The sequence below is a fragment of the Lampris incognitus genome, chromosome 1 (genome assembly GCF_029633865.1).
Source record: "Lampris incognitus isolate fLamInc1 chromosome 1, fLamInc1.hap2, whole genome shotgun sequence".
In the NCBI taxonomy this organism is placed as follows: Eukaryota; Metazoa; Chordata; class Actinopteri; order Lampriformes; family Lampridae; genus Lampris; species Lampris incognitus.
This window is the reverse complement of record NC_079211.1, coordinates 51,378,554-51,403,552: the sequence shown is the minus strand read 5'-3', so window position 1 is coordinate 51,403,552 and position 24,999 is coordinate 51,378,554. Positions and strand designations below refer to the sequence as shown.

At 47.5% G+C, this 24,999-nt stretch overlaps 1 protein-coding gene across 1 annotated transcript in view; it reads right to left on the bottom strand.

Annotated features, from left to right (window-relative positions):
* Window positions 1-24,999, bottom strand: part of psd2 (pleckstrin and Sec7 domain containing 2) — a 45,302-nt gene that overhangs the window by 3,243 nt on the left and 17,060 nt on the right. Inside the window, exons 3-12 of the mRNA XM_056296037.1 lie at window positions 18,515-18,595; window positions 16,376-16,488; window positions 13,710-13,768; window positions 8,438-8,527; window positions 8,293-8,336; window positions 7,988-8,178; window positions 7,631-7,701; window positions 5,999-6,156; window positions 3,107-3,251; window positions 1,275-1,418 (exon numbers count right to left, since the gene is read on the bottom strand). Coding sequence (XP_056152012.1) covers window positions 1,275-1,418; window positions 3,107-3,251; window positions 5,999-6,156; window positions 7,631-7,701; window positions 7,988-8,178; window positions 8,293-8,336; window positions 8,438-8,527; window positions 13,710-13,768; window positions 16,376-16,488; window positions 18,515-18,595 — 1,096 coding nt within the window. The remainder of the gene's footprint in view (window positions 1-1,274; window positions 1,419-3,106; window positions 3,252-5,998; window positions 6,157-7,630; window positions 7,702-7,987; window positions 8,179-8,292; window positions 8,337-8,437; window positions 8,528-13,709; window positions 13,769-16,375; window positions 16,489-18,514; window positions 18,596-24,999) is intronic.

The following is a 24,999-nucleotide window of genomic DNA, read 5'->3' as shown; positions in this document are numbered from 1 at the left end:
CTGAACTGAAAAGATCCCAGATTACCCGCCCTTGATGGGGGCAGCCCATTATTCCGAAACCCCTATTGTCTGAAAAATGTCCTGTTGGACCGAAAGCCCATTTGTCCGACAACCCGTTACCCCGACAACAAACCCCACTGCTCCGAAAACAGCTTAGTGCTTTATTGACGTGCAAAGGTGAAGACACTGTTTGCACGTGACAAGGTCGTATCTACTTCACCAGAAACACCAACTTCCTTCTATTTATTGATGGCCAGTTCAGATCAGGCGGCACGGTGGTGCAGTGGTTAGTGTGGTCGCCTCACAGCAAGAAGGTCCTGGGTTCGAGCCCCGGGATAGTCCAACCTTGGAGGTTGTCCCAGGTCGTCCTCTGTGTGGAGTTTGCATGTTCTCCTCGTGTCTGCATGGGTTTCCTCCCACAGTCCAAAGACATGTAGGTCAGGTGACTCGGCCAAACTAAATTGTCCCTAGGTGTGAATATATGTGTGTGTGTGTGTGTGTGTGTGTGTGTGTGTGTGTGTTGGCCCTGTGATGGCCTGGCAGCCTGTCCAGGGTGTCTCCCCGCCTGCTGCAGTGCCGCCCAATGACTGCTGGGATAGGCTGCAGCATCCCCGCCACCAGGATAAGAGGTTTGGATAATGGATGGATGGATGGATGGATGAATGGATGGATGGATGGATGGATGGATTGAATTTATCTCTGGCCAGTTCAGATCAGTATTTCGCAGCAAGACGGGATGCAACTTGCAAAAGAATCCCAAGCCGGTCTGACTGTAAACGTCCTACAACCGGGCCGCTCGCGTCAAGGGCACAAGCATGAACAGACGGCGGTGCACTGGCCTGGCCTGCTTTGCCACTGATACAATGTAGCACGTTTTGATACAGTGTAGCACGTTTTGATACAGTGTAGCACGTTTTGATACAGTGTATCAGCTGATTTATAGAATAACTGGTACCAAATTGTCAAATTTTCCATTTTAGCACTGACAAACATGATATTGGGAGATGCATTGTAAACCAAAGGAAAGGGCGTGTCCTCAAAAAGGGCGTGTCCCTAGACCCCCTCATTTTTATACCCCCCCCCCACACACACACACACACACTTCATTTACCCTGGCCAAGCTGCTGTTCTCCCTGACCATGGTAAATGCAGATACTGTTGAAAATCGTGATATACACCAAAAAGAGAAGAAAAAAATGACGTCATCTTTGTTATCTGTTTTGTGTCGTCATCGGTCAGACAAGTGAGTGCAGATGTTTCTGGGCAGGGCATACCTCGTAGGTGAGGTAGTGCTCTTTGAGACGGTATTCTTCCCACTCGCGGCTCTTGGGGTCGGGCGAGGGTGGGCTCTTACGGTGCTCCTCCACCTCCAAGCTCATCTGCTTCAGCTTAGTCTCGTGACTGAGCAGCTGCTCCTCCTGAGCCCACCACAAGACGAGACGAGACGAGACGAGACGAGACCAGACGAGACGAGACAAGACAAGACAAGACAAGACAAGACCAGACCAGACCAGACCAGACCAGAGACCAGACCAGACGAGACCAGACGAGACCAGACGAGACGAGACAAGACCAGACAAAATCAGACGAGACGAGACGAGACGAGACAAGACAAGACAAGACAAGACAAGACCAGACAAGACCAGACAAGACAGAAACAATAAGACCCGTGCTGACTTTAAGGCTGGGCGTATAATCGGATAAAGCGTATAATTCTTGCTGCTCATTAGATTACGACATTATGAAACATATCTACAGTGATGTTATCTAGTGTGAAGATGTTAATGGGAAACAGTCATCATTCTCATTATTATCTCTCTACACGAGTTGTTGGGCTAACACGTCATTAGCAGCCAGAATTCAGAGCAGTTCCCTGTCTATCTCTAAAATGCCGCCAAATTGTGTCCACTAGTGACACCACTGGGGGACGATCGGTGTACATGAACTCTACCACCCTCACTTCATGGTTCGCTGCTCCTGTGGGCTATATTGAAACAGGCTAAACGGTATGAAAAAGCTGCAAATAATAATGCTACAAACTGCTGCCGTAATGAGTGCTACTGAATAAAATAAATATAAAATAAATAATACAGATAAATAATAATATAAATAAATACATATATAAATAATATAAATAAATAATAATAAATAAATAACATGCAATGTAAATGAATATTAATATATATATATTTAATGGATAATATAAATAAATAATAAATAACAAACACATATATAAATAATATAAATACATAATCCATAATACAAATAAATATCAATATAAATCAATTATATAGATAAATAATAAATAATATAAATAATACAGACGACAATTCATGGACGTCACCAGGGGATGCAAATGACGTCACCAGGGAACAACCATCTGCAAAATTTGGGCAGCATTTCAAAGAAGCACAGAAGACTGCACAGTATTACGGTTGCTAAGAGAGTCTCATCTATACAGCAGTGACATGAAGATAAGGTTGAAAATAGTCACTGTTGTTCCCTTAAGCACAGTGTGTCCGTTTGTATGTGAGCCTGCTGCCAATGTGCAGCAAACCTGCAGAACTGTGTAAGTCTAATGGAGCATTATGACAGCTGTGAGTATGTCGAATCTTACCCCCCCCCCACAGTTGCATTTGGCCAATTACCCCACTCTCAGAGCCGTCCCAGTCGCTGCTCCACCCCCTCTGCCGATCCGGGGAGGGCTGCAAACTACCACATGCCTCCTCTGATACATGGGGAGTCACCAGCCGCTTCTTTTCACTTGACAGTGAGGAGTTTCGCCAGGGGGACGTAGCGCATGGGAGGATCACGCTATTCCCCCCAGTTCCCCCTCCCCCCTGAAACAAGTGCCCCGACCGACCAGAGGAGGCGCTAGTGCAGCGACCAGGACACATACCCACATCCGGCTTCCCGCCCGCAGACATGACCAATTGCGTCTGTACGGACGCCCGAGCAAGCCGGAGGTAACACGGGGATTCAAACCGCCGATCCTCACGTTGGTTGGCGACGGAATAGACTGCCATGCTACCCAGACAGCCTACGTCGAGTCTTATGATACTGTGCCAATTTCAGTGTGAACTTGTGGTTGCATGCCCGTGTGCACCTGACTGAGTCGGGTAGTGGAGGATGGTAGAAGAGGCCGACAGAACTTCTTCATCGATCCAATGGCGGCAGGGAAGGCTGGGGCCGAGAAGAGGGCCGCCACCAGGTTTATCCGAAATATCCACGACAACATCTCCTCCTCGCTCCTGGAGAGATGCAGAAGTGCAGACAGAACGGAGACAATGAGAGAGAGAGAGAGAGAGAGACAGACAGATAGACAGAAAGAGAGACAGACAGACAGACAGACAGAAAGAGAGACAGACAGACAGAAAGAGAGACAGACAGACAGACAGACAGACAGACAGACAGACAGACAGACAGACAGACAGACAGACAGACAGAAAGAGACGGACAGAAAGAGAGACAGGCAGACAGACAGAAAGAGAGACAGACAGACAGAAAGAGAGACAGACAGACAGACAGACAGACAGACAGACAGACAGAAAGAGATACAGACAGACAGACAGACAGACAGACAGACAGACAGACAGACAGACAGACAGAGAGACGGACAGAAAGAGCGACAGGCAGACAGACAGAAAGAGAGATAGACAGACAGAAAGAGAGACAGACAGACAGACAGACAGACAGACAGACAGAAAGAGAGACAGGCAGACAGACAGAAAGAGAGACAGACAGAAAGAGAGACAGGCAGACAGACAGAAAGAGAGGCAGACAGACAGACAGACAGACAGAGAGACGGACAGAAAGAGAGACAGGCAGACAGACAGAAAGAGAGACAGACAGACAGAGAGACAGATAGACAGACAGACAGACAGACAGAAAGGATGATGGGGAGAAGGGAAGAAGCCATTGCATCGTTTGGTTGTGTTAATTGTAGGTTTTAGACATATGAGGTTGTTTTCAAGGAGGAAAAGTTATGTGCATTGAAATGGCCAAAGCTAGGGTTAGTAATCCTTATCATATGAGCTATAAAATAATTTTCATACGAACCCTTTTCCTCCGAATATGATTTTGAATAGTCCAGTAGTAACGTCATTCAGTAAGTGAGTGGTGAACTACCTGGTACATGTAACCCATTACTGTCCAACACTCTTAAGGGATAATAAATGGATGGTCCGCTGTGGCGACCCCTAATGGGAGCAGCCGAAAGTAGTAGTAGTAGTAGTAGTTGTAGTAGCAGTAATAGTAGTAGTAGTCGTAGTAGTAGTAGTAATAGTAGTAGTAGTAGTAGCAGTAGCAGTCGTAGTAGCAGTAGTAGTAGCAGCAGTAATAGTAGTAGTCGTAGCAGTAGTAGTAGTAGTGGTAATAGTCGTAGTAGTCGTAGTAGTACCAGTAGTAGTAGCAGACTCTTGAAGGATAATTCCATTTTATTAAAAGTGGGTCTTATCATTGTAGATGTTGCCATCGTGCCTATCATCATTTTACGCACAAGCTTCATCCTGGACATTTTGGACACGGAACCTCCGTTGGACTTGGCTTAACAACAGAGTCTCATGGTGCCATTGAATAAGAGCATCAGATACGTTTCATCAAGTCAAGTTCAACCCAACTATCTAATATGTGTATTTGTAAAACAGAACGAACGTGAAAGTTAAAAGTCGTCAGTCAAAATATTCAATAAGGCAAAGAAAAAGGTGTATAGCAAGATGTACAAGAGGCTGGACACCAATGGAGGAGAGGACTAGCGATCGGCTAGACAGAGGAACCGAGCTGGGAAGGATGTGCAGCAGGTTAGAGTGACTGGCTGGACAGAGGGGCTGAGCTGGGAAGGATGTGCAGCAGGTTAGGGTGATTGGCTAGACAGAGGAACCGAGCTGGGAAGGATGTGCAGCGGGTTAGGGTGACTGGCTAGACAGAGGGGCTGAGCTGGGAAGGATGTGCAGCAGGTTAGGGTGATTGGCTAGACAGAGGAACCGAGCTGGGAAGGATGTGCAGCGGGTTAGGGTGACTGGCTAGACAGAGGGGCCGAGCTGGGAAGGATGTGCAGCGGGTTAGGGTGATTGGCTAGACAGAGGGGCCGAACTGGGGAGGATGTGCAGCAGGTTAGGGTGACTGGCTAGACAGAGGGGCCGAGCTGGGAAGGATGTGCAGCAGGTTAGGGTGACTGGCTAGACAGAGGGGCCGAGCTGGGAAGGATGTGCAGCAGGTTAGGGTGACTGGCTAGACAGAGGGGCCGAGCTGGGAAGGATGTGCAGCAGGTTAGGGTGACTGGCTAGACAGACGAACCGAGCTAGGAAGGATGTGCAGCAGGTTAGGGTGACTGGCTAGACAGAGGAACCGAGCTGGGAAGGATGTGCAGCAGGTTAGGGTGACTGGCTAGACAGAGGGGCTGAGCTGGGAAGGATGTGCAGCGGGTTAGGGTGATTGGCTAGACAGAGGGGCCGAACTGGGGAGGATGTGCAGCAGGTTAGGGTGACTGGCTAGACAGAGGGGCCGAGCTGGGAAGGATGTGCAGCAGGTTAGGGTGACTGGCTAGACAGAGGGCCGAGCTGGGAAGGATGTGCAGCAGGTTAGGGTGACTGGCTAGACAGAGGGGCCGAGCTGGGAAGGATGTGCAGCAGGTTAGGGTGACTGGCTAGACAGACGAACCGAGCTAGGAAGGATGTGCAGCAGGTTAGGGTGACTGGCTAGACAGAGGAACCGAGCTAGGAAGGATGTGCAGCAGGTTAGGGTGACTGGCTAGACAGAGGAACCGAGCTGGGAAGGATGTGCAGCAGGTTAGGGTGACTGGCTAGACAGAGGGGCTGAGCTGGGATTCCTGTATAATTGCACTCACACTTGTTGTTATGCATATCTTATTTTCCACTTGTGTGATTGCGTTGCGACCATATTGTCACTCTACGTGAAGTGCATTGTGTTGCCCGGTGTATGAAACGTGCTACATAAATAACGTTTGACGTGACTTGACTCGGCGGCGCGGGCGACTCACGGTGCCTGCAGCAGGAAGACTCTCCAGTCAGAGGTCTTCAGTTTCAGCACATTGGCCCTCTTGCTGTAGTCCGTGGCGCGTGTCGCTAAGGCGTGGTGGATACGTATGGCGTTCTTCAGGTCCACCTCTGACAGGTCCGCGTCTGGCTTGTACTCGTCCTAGCAGAGGAAAGGGAAAGAGAACCGGAGATGGAGAGAACGGGAGTTTAATTTACAGGTAAGTTTCGCTCAGGTCGTCAGTCCTCTCGCCTGCCCTGTTGAAGCTAACAGTGAAGTGGCGTGGGGGGAGGGCAGCTAACCGGGGGGCTAGTATGTGGTGTACTGTGGTTTAGTGTATCACTGGCTCGGTTAATGTTAAAGGGACAACTGAGACTACTACTACTACTTTCAGCTGCTCCCGTTAGTGGGCGCCACAGCGGACCATCCGTTTCCATCTCTTCCTTTTCTCTGCATCTTCCTCTGTCACACCAGCCACCTGCATGTCCTCCCTCACCACATCCATAAACCTCCTCTTTGGCCTTCCTCTTCTCCTCTTCCCTGGCAGCTCCATATTCAGCATCCTTCTCCCAATATACCCAGCATCTCTCCTCCACACATGTCCAAATCATCTCAATCTTGCCTCTCTTGCTTTGTCTCCAAACCGTCCAACCTGAGCTGTCCCTCTAATATAATCGTTCCTAATCCTGTCCTTCTTCATCACTCCCAGTGAAAATCTTAGCATCTTCAACTCTGCCACCTCCAGCTCCGCCTCCTGTCTTTTCATCAGTGCCACTGTCTCCAAACCATACAACATAGCTGGTCTCACTACCATCTTGTAAACCCTCCCTTTAACTGTTGCTGGTACCCTTCTGTCACACATCACTCCTGACACTCTTCTCCACCCACTCCACCCTGCCTGCACCCTCTTCTTCACCTCTCTCCTGCACTCCCCGTTACTTTGGACAGTTGACCCCAAGTATTTAAACTCATACCCTTTCATCACCTCTACTCCTTGCATCCTCACCATTCCACTGTCCTCCATCTCATTCACACATAGGTATTCCATCTTGCTCCTACTGACTTTCATTCCTCTTCTCTCCAGTGCATACCTCCACCTCTCCAGGCTCTCCTCCCCCTGCACCCTACTCTCGCTACAGATCACAATGTCATCCGCAAACATCATAGTCCACGGAGACTCCTGCCTGATCTCGTCCGTCAACCTGTCCATCCCCGCTGCAAACAACAAACACGAAGACAAAAACCCATATCCAGACATGATGCTCTGGTGAGGTGGGTGTTCTTTATTCGTACTGCATATACGTTAGGATTCCATTAAGGGAGGAACATCGTCCTTCTCAAACCCTGACATTGGTTGTAAGGATGATGTCCCTGCATTTGCAGCACTTCTTGTCTGTGCAGCCTTCCAACCAGCAGGGGGCGATAAACACATACTGGGGCAGACGAGCCCTGTCTCCCTTCCTCCAGCACTGCCTCTCTTTCACCCTCTCTCACTCTCTCTCTCACTCTCACATGCACGCACGCATGCACACACACAAGCAGAGCAGCTGCCAACATTTGCTGTGCTACGTCTACTGTCGCTGCGGTGGGTGGATGTGTGTTTCTATGGCAACGGGATGGAAGCGAGATGCGGTACCTTCTGGAGATACAGGATCATTCCCTTCAGAACCGCATAGAACTTCTTCCAGCCGCGACGACCCCGCGGGGCTGAGAGGGAGGCAGAGAGAGGGAGGCAGAGAGAGAGAGAGAGCCAGAAAGAGAGAGGGCGGGAGACGGAGAAATAAAAAGTGGGGGAGAAAGGAGGAGGAGGCAGGAAGGACATTCAGACACGGACAGAGACATTGAAGGAGAGATGAATTCCTCGAGTGATGGTGACAGAGCGAGAGAAATGTACATTTCTTACAAACCGAGAGTTGTTTCAGGCATCCATCTAACGTGCGTGTGTGCACGTCCATGTGTGTGCGTGTGTGTGTGAGCGTGCACGTGCACTCACTGCGCTTGCCGTCCATGTCGGCGTGGCTCTTGCGGGTCAGCACCCCGTGTTTGTATGTAACGGCGTTGAGGAGGATGGGGATGGTGATGAAAGGATTGCTGCCGTCCGTTACCCTGGCAACACGTTTGCTCCCCCCCTCGCACTGCTCCTCCACCAGCTCTGACAGACTCTTCCTCAGCTCCTCCTCCTCGCTGCGCGCGCGGACACACACACACAACACAACGCAACATGTGGATGTGACACATCGGTAAGGCAGTTGTATTATGACACCTTCCTGCAGTGAGAAGCAGACCTGGAATACTCACATCGCCCATTCGAGCTTCTCGTTCTTGATGGAGTTGTACAACACCTGTGTGAGCAAGGAAGAGCATTCAGCTGGTTTATTCAGCATGGCGGAAGTGATGTGTGTGCACATGCCCCAGCAGCCCTGAGGACCAGAGCCATACACACCTTCAGCAGCTCTTTGGGGAAGTCTTTGCTGTTGTTGAGGCCGTCCAGGTTACTGATGAACTGTTGACAAGACATCTTCTTCCCTATGTTCTGAGGACAGGACGGGACGGGACAACCACGACACGTGGACACACAGCACATGAAACCAGACAGAGACAGAGAGAGAGAGACAGAGAGAGAGAGACAGACAGACAGACAGACAGACAGACAGACAGACAGACAGACAGACAGAGCGAGAGACAGACAGAGAGCAACACAGAGCGAGAGAGAGAGACAGAGAGCGAGACAGACAGAGTGAGAGAGAGACAGACAGACAGACAGAGTGAGAGAGAGAGAGACAGACAGACAGACAGAGAGAGAGACAGACAGACAGACAGACAGATAGCAACACAGAGTGAGAGAGAGACAGGCAGACAGACAGACAGAGCGAGAGAGAGACAGACAGACAGACAGAGAGCAACACAGAGCGAGAGAGAGACAGACAGACAGACAGACAGACAGACAGACAGACAGACAGACAGACAGACAGAGAGTGAGACAGAAAGAGCGAAAAAGAGAGAGAGACAGAGAGAGAATGCGAGAGACATAGAGACAGAGTGCGAGACAGATAGAGTGAGAGAGAGAGCGAGTGCAAGAGAGACGGACAGAGCAAGAGAGACAGACAGACAGAGAGACAGACAGACAGTGGAGAGCGAGAGACAGAAAAAACAGACAGACAGACAGTCAGACAGAGAGAACAAGAGAGACAGACAAACAGAGTGAGAGAGACAGATAGAGCAAGAGAGACAGACAGAGCAAGAGAGACAGACAGACAGTGGAGAGCGAGAGACAGAAAAAACAAGAGAGACAGACAGAGCAAGAGAGACAGACAGACAGTGGAGAGCGAGAGACAGAAAAAACAGACAGACAGTCAGACAGAGAGAACAAGAGAGACAGTCAAACAGAGTGAGAGAGACAGACAGAGCAAGAGAGACAGACAGAGCAAGAGAGACAGACAGACAGTGGAGAGCGAGAGACAGAAAAAACAGACAGACAGTCAGACAGAGAGAACAAGAGAGACAGACAAACAGAGTGAGAGAGACAGACAGAGCAAGAGAGACAGACAGAGCAAGAGAGACAGACAGACAGAGAGACAGACAGACAGTGGAGAGCGAGAGACAGAAAATACAGACAGACAGTCAGACAGAGAGAACAAGAGAGACAGACAAACAGAGTGGGAGAGACAGACGGAGCAAGAGAGACAGACAGAGCAAGAGAGACAGACAGACAGTGGAGAGCGAGAGACAGAAAAAACAGACAGACAGACAGACAGTGGAGAGCGAGAGACAGAAAAAACAGACAGACAGTCAGACAGAGAGAACAAGAGAGACAGACAAACAGAGTGAGAGAGGACAGAGAGATAGACAGACAGACAGACAGACAGACAGAGAGAACAAAATGAAAGAATTAATCTTATTCATGTGTCTTTAATAGAGTGCAGTGTGAGCTTTAACTCGCTGACCAGCTTCCCATATGACAGAATGTAGTTGATAATAAGTTAATAAGTTAATAAGTAATCCTATCACACGTACACCAGCACCACCATGAGTGAAGGTCTGTCAACCTCCACTTGGTGGCGCTAGTATTGCAGTTCTATCTGGGAGTGTCCTGCAGTAAGAAGGATGCTCTGGAGTCGGATTTCCCTGGCATGTTCTTAAAATTATTATTATTATTATTATTATTTCCCTGGCATGTTCTTGAATTAATAACAATAATAATAATTATTATTATTAGTATTATTAGTATTATTATTTCCCTGGCATGTTCTTGAAATAATAACAATAATAACAATAATAATAATAATTATTATTATTATTATTTCCCTGGCATGTTCTTGATGTTAAAGGATTTTATCATGTAGTTGTGATTTGAAAGAGAGGGAGACTGCTACGCAACTGAAGGGTGTGGGTCAACATTTTATCTCTCTCAGTAATAATAATAAATAATGATAATAATTTTATTTATATAGCATTTTTCTAAAACAATGCCACAAAGTGCTTCACAAAATAAACAAATAAACAAACAAACAAGCAAATAGATAAATAAAATAAAACCAGACAAGGCAAAAACAAGAGTAAGAGCAAAAACAAAAACAGCAGAAATAAAAACATATATGCAGCATTTGTAGAAGCCTTCATACAGAGAAACGTACTGCAGAAGGTGCAGGGGGCTGAAACCAGAATAAGGGGCATTACAGTAGTCAAGACGAGGACAGATACCAGCATGCACCACTTTTTGCAGCTCAGCAATTGATAAAAATGACCTCATTTTGGAGATTACCTTGAGCTGGAGAAATTATTATTATTATTATTATTATTATATTACTATTATGTCATTTTATTATTATTATATTACTATTATATCATTATATTTTTATTATTATTATATTATTACTATTATTATTATTATATTATTATTGTTGTTATTACATTACTATTAATTGTTATTATTATTATTATTATATTACTATTAAATCATTATATTTTTATTATTATTATTATTATTTTATTGTTGTTGTAATTATATTACTATTAAATGTTATTATTATTATTATTATCATTATTATTATGGGGTATCCTGCTTTAAATAAAGTCCTCTTCTTTTCGGCTTCCTGGCCGGGAGGTTTCCAGATTGTAAGATGTCCCACACGGGTCCTTCCAGTGTTTACTACCTCACCAACTACGCCTCTTTTCTGTCCATATTTTCCTCTTCTTCGTGATTCTGTCGCTGTTGCTTCCCCAATTGCTCTAAATTCCACCCTTGTTCCTGTGACCGAAATAACCCTGTCTCCAAATCCTGCCTCTCGTGCGGTACTATTTTAGTATTGTGACTCCAAATGAAGGCTGGGACTTATTCCCAGTACCGTGTTAGTGCTGCTCCTGCTAGATGTAAACACACTGGGACCACCATCTGACATGTGGGACTTTATGATCACAAAATATCATGCTGACATTGTGTTATGGAACAATGAGTACACAAGGTACCAGCACACGCCTAAATCCCACCTATACACACCTATGAGGACATGTGCAACACACACCAGGTCACTGCACACCTGCACACAACGCACACCAGGTCACTGCACACCTGCACACAACGCACACCGGGTCACTGCACACCTGCACACAACGCACACCAGGTCACTGCACACCTGCACACAATGCATACCAGGTCACTGCACACCTGCACACAACGCACACCGGGTCACTGCACACCTGCACAAGACACACAACGGGTCACTGCACACCTGCACACAACACATACCAGGTCACGGCTCACAACACACACCAGGTCACCGCACACCTGCACACAACACATACCAGGTCACCGCACACCTGCACACGACACACGTTGGGTCACTGCACACCTGCACACGACACACACCAGGTCACTGCACACAACACACACCAGGTCACTGCACACCTGCACACGACACACACCAGGTCACTGCACACCTGCACACAACACACACCGGGGTCACTGCACACCTGCGTACGACACACACCAGGTCACTGCACACCTGCACACAACACACACCAGGTCACTGCACACAACACACACCAGGTCACTGCACACCTGCGTACGACACACACCAGGTCACTGCACACCTGCACACGACACACACCAGGTCACTGCACACAACACACACCAGGTCACTGCACACCTGCGTACGACACACACCAGGTCACTGCACACAACACACACCAAGTCACTACACACCTGCACAACACACTCTAATCACATGAGCTGGAGGTGGAACCTGGTCCAAGGCCCGGTCCAAGCTGAGATACTGATAATGCGTTATGCTCCGCGTCTTCTAAAATAACAACATTGCTGAGAAACCAATTGTGCGACAAAATATAGTCATTGTCCAGTTGCACCAACTTTGTCACAGTTCACAAACACGTGTCCATCCTTTAGCCCCAGCAGCCCAGAGCTGCATAAGGCCTGGGCGGGGGTAAGGCCTCGAGTGGCTCAGAACAACAGGAGCAGTTGGGCCCATTTTGGGTTTGTTTTGTGTCCTTCGGTTAAGAAATACACAATTTCTAATAATGTTAACATTGCAAGGAGGGTTGGATCAAAACCTCCTGTTATTTTTTATCCGTCACTGCTCCGCCCCCCCCTGCAGACCCGGGGAGGGCTGCAGACTACCACATGCCTCCTCCCATACACGTGGAGTCGCCAGCTGCCTCTTTTCACCTGACAGTGAGGAGTTTCACCAGGGGGATGTAGCGTGTGGGAGGATCACGCTATTCCCCGCAGTTACCCCAGAACAGGCACCCCAACCGACCAGAGGAGGCGCTAGTGCAACGACCAGGACACATACCCACATCCGACTTCCCACCTGCACACACGACCAACTGGGTCTGTAGGGACGCCCGAGCAAGCCGGAGGTAACACGGGGATTCGAACCGCCTTCCCCGTGTCGGTAGGCGATGGAACAGGCCGCTACGCCACCCGTACGGCTCAAAACCTCCAGTTATGAGATGGAGCAGTTTAATTTTCTGTCTACATGGAGCACCAATGTGATCCAATACTTTGTACCGAACAAGATGGATTCAGACGAACTCTTCCAGGTCACCAGATGGATGTGGTGATGACGTAGTCCGCTTTGCTACAGATCAAATACCCTTTGCAGAAATGATCATGAGGCTAATACAACGACTTGAATGATCAGTTTGACATGCCGAGACGTCCCCACGAGGACCAGGCACAGACACAGGACACGGACAGACAGGATTAGCACCACATGCATACTTACCACCTGCAGGGGTGGTGCGAGACCGAGGGACCAGTTATGGTTAGCACGGGGAGGAGTTTGAGAGGAGCAGAAGCGAACGTAGCGGGACAGAGAGAAAGAGGAAGGACACGTGTTAGTTAGTGGAAGGGTACACACATCAAGAGAGTTCTACACTTGTGACTATGAGTCAAGCTGGGGAGCAGAACGGGGGGGGTGGGGGTGGGTCTGAGGATGCACAACACGGGATCTGTAATAGTGACGGGGCTCTATCACCCGGGCACTACTCAAGGAGAGGGGAGACAGAAAGAGGTCAGAGAGTAGGCTGGGAGGAGGGGTGGGGAGGGGTGTTAACTGAGATGTGCCATCGTGTATAAATGTCTAGGTTGGCATTTTGTGTGTCCCCCCCGTTGCGAGTAAAATGTCCTACAGTTAGCCAAACCCCGCTCCATGTCCTACCGACGTGGAGCGGGGTACCAGGCAGCCCATACGTACATGTCCGTGTAGGTCCGTGTTGAGCAGCATGAGGGCACAGGTTAGCGTGTGGGCTCCATCTGCAGAAGAACAATGCACAAAGCTTAAGGTCGTCTAAATGTCAAGCTGCACACACACACACACACACACACACACACACACACACACACACACGCTGACTCAAGTATGTGCAACAACGACACTGCACACCATCAATAGCTGACATATTTGAGGAGAACAGGATGCAGCTGCTGCTCTTTATGTAATGAACTATAATGTGAGGTGCCACGGTGTTTGTCGCTCTGGCAATGCGATTCTGGACTTTTTGAGCTGGTCAGATCAGATCTATACTCACACTGAACAGCAAAAAAACAACTGGAATACTGCAGTTTTTGGCCGTCAGTACCGATGTAAAACTGAATTTTGACCCGTCTGTGTATTTACCTCATTTCCCGGTAGGTTTCAGTGTATTTCTGATCCAAATTAGCAGTCTGGTTTAGTCAATTTAATCACTTTGCTGACCATTACTTTTTTTTTTATAAATTTATTTCTGATTTTTCCCTTTTTTCTCCCAATTTAGTGGCCAATTGATCCCTATTTTAATTCAAACACCCACCCTCGTATTGCATGCGTTCGCCAACTGCATCTCTCCGGCCGGCAGTCTCGAAGGAGACGCCTCCCCACTTTCGTGACAAGGCGAATCCAAGCCGAACCACTGTTTTTCCGACACACACAGAGACGCATTCACATGACGAACACAAGCCGACTCCGCCCCCCTCCCGAAGACAGCGTTGCCAATGATTGCTGCTTCATCGAGTCCGGCCATAGTCGGATCTGACGAGACCGGGGCGCGAACCCCAGTCCCCAGTGGGCAACTGCATCGACACCAAGCCGATGCTTAGACCGCTACGCCACCGCAGACCTTGCTGACCATTACTGACCATTAGAGTACATATTCCAGCTTCCGGTGTGGGAAGATGGCGGCGCCAACTCACGTTTGCAGCGGCTTCGCCCAGTAGCGACTATGCAGTGTCTTGGTCTGCGTCTAAGTTTGAGTCATCGGGTGAAGTTTTTTATTTTGATCTAAGCCTCTTTTTTTTTTCTCCAGCTGGGAGAGCTGGCGTTGGATCGGCTGAGAGAGCTTGGTCTGCTGCTCCGGTGGGCCCAGGGACCACGGCCCTGCCTGAAGCTGCGCCCGGGGAGGAAGCACCGAGGGCGGTCTGACAGGAAGCGGAAGCGGGGCAGGCTAAGCTAACTGCTAGCCCATAGAGACCGGCAGTTCCGCTAGCACCGAGGGCGGTCTGACAGGAAGCGGAAGCGGGGCAGGCTAAGCTAACTGCTAGCCCGTTGAGACCGGCAGTTCCGATAACACCAAGGGCGGTCTGACAGGACGCGGAAGCGGGGCAGGCTAAGCTAACTGCTAGCCCATGGAGACCGGCAGTTCCGATAACACCGAGGGCGGTCCGACAGGACGCGGAAGTGGGGCAGGCTAAGTTATCTGCTAGCCCGTGCAGACCGGCCATTCCGATAACACTGAGGGCGGTCTGACAGGACGCGGAAGCGGGGCAGGCTAAGCTAACTTCCAGCCCGTGGAGACCGGCAGTTCCGATAACACTGAGGGCGGTCTGACAGGACGCGGAAGCGGGGCAGGCTAAGCTAACTGCTAGCCCGTGGAGACCGGCAGTTCCAATAACACTGAGGGCAGTCTGACAGAACGCGGAAGCGGGGCAGGCTTAGCTAACTGCTAGCCCGTGGAGACCGGCAGTTCCGATAACACCGAGGGCGGTCTGACAGGACGCGGAAGCGGGGCAGGCTATGCTAACTGCTAGCCCGTGGAGACCGGCAGTTCCGATAACACCGAGGGCGGTCTGACAGGACGCGGAAGCGGGGCAGGCTAAGCTAACTGCTAGCCCGTTGAGACCGGCGGTTCCGATAACACCGAGGGCGGTCTGACAGGAAGCGGAAGCGGGGCAGGCTAAGCTAACTGCTAGCCCGTGAAGACCGGCAGTTCCGATGACACCGAGGGCGGTCTGACAGGACGCGGAAGCGGGGCAGGCTAAGCTAACTGCTAGCCCATGGAGACCGGCAGTTCCGATAACACCGAGGGTGGTCTGACAGGAAGCGGAAGCGGGGCAGGCTAAGCTAACTGCTAGCCTGTTGAGACCAGCAGTTCCGATAACACCGAGGGCGGTCTGACAGGAAGCAGAAGCGGGGCAGGCTTAGCTAACTGCTAGCCCGTGGAGACCAGCAGTTCCGATAACACTGAGAGCGGTCTGACAGGAAGCGGGGCAGGCTAAGCTAAACTGCTAGCCCGTGGAGACCGGCAGTTCCGATAACACCGAGGGCGGTCTGACAGGACGCGGAAGCAGAGCAAGCTAAGCTAACTGCTCGCCCATGGAGACCGGCAGTTCCGACAGTCATCCTGGCTGGCGTTCGTTCTCTGGATGGTGGAGTTTTTGGATCGTGTTGCGCTGAATGGACTGCGTTGTTCTTGGTGGTGTCGTTTTTGGAAACTTTGGATGTGTGTTTCGTTTCTTTTGTGTACACAACTACTCGATTCTTGCTAGTCCCTTCACGACACTTTGTCATTAACATCATTGTCATCATCTTAACTACCATCACCCCTTCTCTCCTTAGCTCATCCTAATTCTAATCATTGTCTCCTTGGCAACGCCCGTGGTCCTGACCTTCTGAGGTGGGGGTCTGTGGGTTGCATTGGCAGAAGCGTTTGGAGAAATGGACCAGGACCCTCTCTCTCTCCTGGGTCTCCCCCATCAGCGGAAAGGCCTTCAAAAAGTTCCTGTCTCACACAGAGGACACCGCCAAGGTCAACAACAAGTCAAACTCACATTTTGTCATTCATTTTTTTTGATACACCCGCCATTTCAGTTGCTTGAACTTGGATTGTGTGGGGAGTTATTTTGAAAAGTCAGAAACCTTTATAACAAAACATTCAAAAAGAAGAAGAAATACGCTGTGATAGACATGCCCCACTTTTCTAATCCCTGGAAAGAGGTCTTACATAAAGTCTGCACCAGCCACATCACAGCAGCAATATGCGGCGGACACGTCGACGGTCTTCCAGTCGGCTCTGTTGCATAACTGTAGTCCACTGACTTCCGGTTTCTACTGCAGCGGTTGTACCAGTTTCCTGTTTGCTGGCGCGTGCTATTGACAACGGCACATTTTTCGCGATGCCTGCAAGATTTATGAGGATGAAGATGCTCAATTATGAGGATACTCATCCTCATAATTGTGGACGTAACTTGATATGTACAACTTGAAACTTTTCACCCGTGTGCTGGTAGGTGCAGGTGAAAGTGTGTGGACAGTTGTGTGCGTGTGGTTGACATTTATCCATGGTAAATCTCGCAGGCATCGCGAAAAATATGCCATCGTCAATAGCACGCGCCAACAAACAGGAAACTGGTATGACCGCTGCAGTAGAAACCGGAAGTCAGTTATGCAACAGAGTCGACTGGTTTAAAACTTCTATTTCTCCTAGTCTAACATTTTCCTGTAAGATATTGACAGATAAACACGGTAAACGTACAAAATGCTTCAGCAACACTCCGAAGACGAGGCGTTGCCAGCTGTGGGTCGATTTATTTGCACCGTTTTCCTTTTGATGAATTCTTGGATTGATAGTCATAGTAATGAAAGAGATAGAGTGTTGTAACAGTAGTGACACATATCAACAGCAGACAGCCTAGTGCACGGGGACGCAACGGCGTATTTGTACATGTATGTACAAAAACCCGTTTCTGCTCCAAGAGACTGCAGTATAAAGAGATGGCCTACGTTCATACGGAGGTAAACGTGAGGTTACATGCCAGGGGGCCTTCGGGGGGGCATGAAACCCATTTTACCTCTGAATATGTGATACGTAACTGGGATGTGATGACTGTGTGCCAGGTTGTCAATTTGCGACCACTCCAATCTTGCAATCACACTTAGTTTAAGGTGACACATCATTTTTTTTTTAATTCTTATTTCAAATTGTTAAAACTGAGGAAAAGAGCTACCTCAGTGACAGCAAAGAGACAGTTTTGTTAATAGTTACCATTTGAGATCTACAGTATGTGTAAGCAGAAGATGTATATGCAAAAATAGCATCTTGAATATAACAAACATACTGTGTCTGTGAATGTTCTCATTCATCCAGGTCATGGTTATCCAAAGGAATTGAATCAAGTGCAACTGGACTTGGTATATATATATATATTCTGCATCGTTGCTGCGTGAGAAACGTTCGTCCTGGTGAGTCAGACGATGTAGCTAGCATGATATATATATGTATATATATATATATATATATACCAAGTCCAGTTGCACTTGATTCAATTCCTTTTGAAAAACATACTATGCAATTAAAATCATGGGTGCAGAACAGAAACATGTCTTCTTTCATCCAAAAGACACATTGAAAAACCCCACTGGTGAGGCTGGGAGGAAAGCAATCAAATGATACGTAGAAGTGGTATCAAAACTCATTAAAATAGCAATTAAATAACAATAATAATTGATGTGCTACTGCAGTGGGCCCTGTCCTCCCCGTCCCTGACAGAAGCGCAGCTCGCTGCGTGTTACTGGCTGAGTGTGGCGTGCACACATCAGGCAGCGGTGGCAGCAGCGTGTCAGGTACAAAGTGCCGACATGAGGCACATCTGTCACATAAAATGCAGCAGTCTGCACGGCTTGATGAGGCCAAACTTCCACGACCGCGTTGTGTGTGTGTGTGTGTGGGGGGGGGGGGTGGCGAGGACACACGTCACGTGCACGCCCGGGCATGCACAGGACACCACCAAATGCTGACTACACATTACCTCAGGGCTCGATCCAGAGAAAGGCCGGAGAAGTCAAAGAAACTCAGGTACTCTGACGCCACCAACTGGCTGAACTCATTACTGCAGGGCGAAGATATCAGAAACAAAGGGAGAGAGAGAGAGAGAGAGAGAGAGAGAGAGAGAGAGATGTATTAGCACATGACAATGTAGATGTGTAAAAGCGACATGACAGCTGCTGGTGAAACTAAACACGAGTAATTTAAAGGGATAGTTCAGTTTCGGTTTCTGGGATTTTTGCATTATGTCCTACTTACATAGAGTCAGACAAACTTGTGGATTTCTTGTATGTCTGTGCATGCAGTTTGAAGATATATTCAAGTGTGCTTAGTTTAGCTCAGTTTAGCTTAGCTCAACTGCTGGACATCTGCTAGGATCGCTAGCAGCTTCTCCCAAAAGAGGGAATTCTCTTAACTGATGTTGTCACAAGTATGTACAAAATCCGGTTCGGATAATGGATGGATGGATGGACTCAAGGATGTCATCCCCGGGATAGTCACAAATGATCAGAATGGATTTGTATAAGGTCGGCAGGGGTTCCACAATGTTAGAAGTGTGCGAAATATTTTACATAGCCAAAAGGGGGCGCCAGATACACCTTTACTCTCACTGGATGCTGAAACGGCCTTTGACAGGCTAGAATGGCCGTATCTTTTCGAAGTCGTTAGACGTTTTGGATGTGGGTAGAACTCCTGTAAATGTTTAGAATTGCTTTATGCTAATCCCACTGCTGAAGTACTGACAAACAACTCGGTATCCAACCTAATTAGTATTCGTAGAGGGTGTCGCCAAGGTTGCCCATTGTCTCCCCTGCTGTTTATTCTTGCTATTGAACCTTTTTCAGTAGCTGTAAGAGCGCATCCCAGCATTTCGAGTATAACTGTAGGGGAAGTGGAATATCGTATCGCTCCTTATGTGGACGATGTGATCTTATTTATCAACAACCTGGATAAATCCATTGACGACATTTTAAAACTGATAAAACCTTTTGGTCAAGTATCTGGGTATAAGATCAATCAATCCAAATCTTCAATTCTATTACTTAACTTGGAAGAAAGAGACAAACCTATCCCTGTAGTGTCTAACTTTAATATAACAAACTGTTTTACATACCTAGGCATACAAATTGTACCTAATGTAGAGGAAGTGGTGAGGAGGAATCATGATTCTGTCATGGACTCTACAACTAGTTCAACTGATAGGTGGATTTCCTTGGCAATTTTTTTAATTGGTAGAATATATGGTCTAAAAATGAAGGAGCTACTTGTCTCAAAACCTCCCTTTGCCATTCCCATCAAACTTGTTCTTAGAATTGAGGAAGTTATTTTCCAAATTTATATGGTGTCCCACATTTATATGGTGTTTTACAGGTGTCCCAGGCTCCGTTTATCTCTACTATACTTAGCCTATGAAAGAGGGGCGCTCCAGTGCCCTGATCCTTTTTGGTATTGTTGGGCTGCTCAGCTGAGGACTATAATGTTTTACCATACAACCAAAATTGTTCCTAATTTGATGGAGATGGAATCTTACTCACTTGGGATATCTCTCCCCATGTGTATGTAGTCAGCAAATTTGAAAAAGATAGGAAACAAACATCGAATCCCATTGCACACAATATGATAAACGTCTGGAACGAGGTGCGAAAATATTTGGGTGAAACTTTCTATATATCATGCTTCAGCCCAACGTGGGGTAATGATAGCTTTAACAGGTCTGATTCTGGTTTCACAATCTGGGCTGATGAAGGAATATCAAAGTTTGAGGGTCTATTTAACCCAGAGGATAAAAGTCTCATGTCATTTGAAAATCTGTCAAATAAATATGATATCCTTAAATATTTGCAACCCCGTAGTTTCATTACAAAAACTCAAACCCACTCATTAATCCAACCACCTCTCTCCCCTTTGGAGGTAATGTTTTAAAAAAAAAAACTGTCCTGGAAAAAGTATCATAACCAGTTTCTGTGACTTGCTTGTATGTGGCTTGCCTGAGTCGCCTGAAAAGAGGCTTATGGCGTGGAAAGAAGACCTACAGGAGGGTATTTCAGTCGAGGAGTGGAGAGATGCATGTACAGAGAACCAAAAAACAAACAGCCAAATACTCACCTAAAACTTCTGCGGGTTAACTGGTTAAAGTGGACATATATCACAGCAATTTGCCAGATGATTGTGTTAAGTATGAGCAGTCAAGAGGGACTGTATGTGGTAATGTGAAAAGGTACAAATATTCTGGGAAGAGGTGAGACTCATGCCGGAAGAGATCTTGGCGATGAAACGAACCTAGGAGCCCAAATTATTCATCCTGGGTCTACATCCGAATGGGCATGGTGTGCAGAAAAGTGAGCAAATCTTCTGAGATGTATGTCTTTTACAAGCAAAAGGATTAGTAGCTCTGTCATGGAAGAACATAAATAGGCCACGAGTAAGTCAGCGGATTAGGGAAATGTCTCTAACACTACCCATGGAGAAAATCACCTATATGTGTATTTAAAGATAAAGAGGAAAAATTCAAAAAGACATGGGGCCTATTTATACATTTCATTGAACGTAGAGACCTGGGGAACATCTTAGACGAGGCAGAAGATGAATAGAGGTGGGGTGGGGGTGGGGGGGCTGCAACTTACTTGTTTGTCTATGCATTTTGACCACTGGCTACCCATATAGAATAAGATAAACTATAGAAAAAGAGAAACTTTTGTTTTACAGTTTCATTTACACTACCGTTCAAAAGTTTGGGATAACCCAAACAATTTTGTGTTTTCCATGAAAAGTCACACTTATTCACCACCATATGTTGTGAAATGAATAGAAAATAGAGTCAAGACATTGACAAGGTTAGAAATAATGATTTGTATTTGAAATAAGATTTTTTTTACATCAAACTTTGCTTTCGTCAAAGAATCCTCCATTTGCAGCAATTACAGCATTGCAGACCTTTGGCATTCTAGCTGTTAATTTGTTGAGGTAATGTGGGGAAATTGCACCCCACGCTTCCAGAAGCAGCTCCCACAAGTTGGATTGGTTGGATGGGCACTTCTTTGAGCAGATTGAGTTTCTGGAGCATCACATTTGTGGGGTCAATTAAACGCTCAAAATGGCCAGAAAAAGAGAACTTTCATCTGAAACTCGACAGTCTATTCTTGTTCTTAGAAATGAAGGCTATTCCATGCGAGAAATTGCTAAGAAATTGAAGATTTCCTACACCGGTGTGTACTACTCCCTTCAGAGGACAGCACAAACAGGCTCTAACCAGAGTAGAAAAAGAAGTGGGAGGCCGCGTTGCACAACTGAGCAAGAAGATAAGTACATTAGAGTCTCTAGTTTGAGAAACAGACGCCTCACAGGTCCCCAACTGGCATCTTCATTAAATAGTACCTGTTAGAGCCTGTTTGTGCTGTCCTCTGAAGGGAGTAGTACACACCGGTGTAGGAAATCTTCAATTTCTTAGCAATTTCTCGCATGGAATAGCCTTCATTTCTAAGAACAAGAATAGACTGTCGAGTTTCAGATGAAAGTTCTCTTTTTCTGGCCATTTTGAGCGTTTAATTGACCCCACAAATGTGATGCTCCAGAAACTCAATCTGCTCAAAGAAGTGCCCATCCAACCAATCCAACTTGTGGGAGCTGCTTCTGGAAGCGTGGGGTGCAATTTCTCCACATTACCTCAACAAATTAACAGCTAGAATGCCAAAGGTCTGCAATGCTGTAATTGCTGCAAATGGAGGATTCTTTGACGAAAGCAAAGTTTGATGTAAAAAAAATCTTATTTCAAATACAAATCATTATTTCTAACCTTGTCTATGTCTTGACTCTATTTTCTATTCATTTCACAACATATGGTGGTGAATAAGTGTGACTTTTCATGGAAAACACGAAATTGTTTGGGTGATCCCAAACTATTGAACGGTAGTGTATCTATTTGTTTATTTGTTTATTTAGTTGTCTTCGTGTGTTTACTCATTTACATTCGGACTGTACCTTTTGGGAACTATGCTTGATGTTACACGACTATGTATACTTAGTGTAGGTACATACCTTGTCTCCAGATGTGAATTGTATTATTATGCTTTGTGATGTTTTTGTTATCATTATTGAAAAATTAATAAACATATCGTTTAAAAAACAACCTCAAAAAGGGGGAAAACAAACAAGCTATCAGGTAATTCTTTAGATTTTATGTGAAAACGTTGGTTAGGAAAGAATTGGTTAAGTTGCGCTAACAAGTAAAAACTATTCACGGTTGGCTTTGAAGAAGGTGCGTTTTCCTTCTTTTCAGAGGAGCTGCTAACGATCCCGGCACCAGTGGCGGTTCTAAGGGGGGCAGTGCCCCCGTAATAATAAGCCTGGACCCCCCCCCCACACACACACACACACACACACCTCTGGCCCCCCTAACTGTAGCGAATATTTTCGTAAGGCAGGAAAACATAAGAAATGTAGACTAGAAAATAAATCATGTTGGACCATTTAGGTGACGGACCAACTGGATTTTGTTACATGTGTAAACTACTAATAAGACACGTTAGCCCCTAGCTAATGGGTCTGACCCTTTAGCCGAGCGGTTAGTGACGTCGCCTTGTGGTGCAGTACACCCCGTATCGAATCCCGCACCGGGCAAGAAAATAACCGGTGACATTGGTGGCAGCGGTGGGATCCGGAAGTGCGCAGATCCTCAGAAGGCTCTTCGGAGTGCGGGAATAACCAAGCGCGAGGGCGCGCTTCCGGGAGAGGGTGACGACTGTAAACTACTAATAAAACACGTTAGCCCCTAGCTAACGGGTCTGACCCTTTAGCCGAGTGGTTAGTGATGTCGCCTTGTGGTGCAATACACCCCGTATTGAATCCCGCACCGGGCAAGAAAATAACCGGTTACACATGTCTATCGTTTGCCTTTTGGAGAACCAAACCTATGGGGGTGGTGGTGGCACGTAACAGTTGCGCTTAATATATTTGGTGCGCCTAAAATCGCACGTGGCCCCAGCCTGCCAGCCCCCCCCCACCCCCATTTGAAATGGTCTAGAACCGCCACTGCCCGGCACACATCCTGCAGCTGAGCTAAGTTAGGCTAAACTCACTGTTCAACGTACCTTCAGACTGCACGCGCAGACCTAAAAACGTTATCCATCGGGTTGTCTGACTCTGTGTAAGCAGAACACACAGTAAAAACCCCGGAAACTGCACTACTTCTTTAATGATGTGTGTAAAGCATACACTGCAGCTTTGTTGTTGACGTGTCTAAAGTTGTGACTGAGCCGTGACGTAAAGTAGTGAATTCAAATATGTTAAGTAACACCGACACACTGATGTCCCCTAATGGCAGTTCGTCTACTTTGCTCAGATTAAGTCAGATTTCATTCAAATAAACACGTGTTACATACCCAGTTTCCAGGGATGAGCTAAAAGAAACACGTTTGGGTGAGGTGATAAGACCCTCCAGTTCCAATTGTGAGTGACAAGCGAAATAAAAACACATCCACGTGGCTTCACACACTGGTGTGTTAGCGTCTGTTATCAAAATGAGCCCGAACCAGACCCAGAATACGGACCTGAAGTCGATCAGCCTCCCATTCAAGGATCGCAGGATGCTGATAAAAGGTAAATTGGCATAATTTACCAGAGTTGTAGTCGACTACTATCTATTAGCTGGCTGGCTGGTGCTGCCGGCTGTCCTGCAGGTGGGCTGTCCTGCAGGCTGCCCTGCAGGCTGTCTGTCCTGCAGACTGTCCTGCGGGCTGTCCTGCAGGCTGTCCTACGGGCTGTCCTGCAGGCTGTCTGTCCTGCAGGCTGTCCTGTGGGCTGTCCTGCAGGCTGTCCTGCTGTCTGCAGCTAGCATCCGTTCCTTAACATAACCCCGGCCTACTCATTCAGCTCATCAAAGTGTTCAGACTGGATCCGACAGAGTCGATGATTCACGAAAACCAGAACCAGTCATCTCGTGGAGCGGGCATCAACTCTACCCCCCCCCCCATCATTTCAACTGAAGTAAGGCAGGAAAAACTCACTCGGGTGGTCAAGGTGAGCAATTTCTCAGCCAAGTGAAATGTGGTGCTGATTAGGGCAGATAAATTACCGAGTGGCGGCAGATGAAAAAACTGCCCCCTCACATCGTGTGAGGATGGGCTGTAATAGAGTCTAGCGGTAACTAGCGAGGGACGCTCCAGCATAACCACATCCAGAGTTAGCCAACCGAACTCCAAATGACCTTTCAGCACCAGTCACCAGGGTACTGGCGAGCCCCAGCTTTTGGTAAGGTGAGAATTCAGGGGGCATTTGGCTGACGAGGCCAGAAGGAAAGATGCACGTTACTAGTATATCCGTGACCCGAGTGTGTTGTTTCTGCCCCAGACTGCCACTGAACAGCGCTAACGGCAGAAGAAGAAGAACCTTTTCACTAGACCCGACCTTTACGCGTAGGTTATCCTGATGGTTCCGAGACCAGTCCGTGTGTCGTGCCGGTGTGGTGACGTC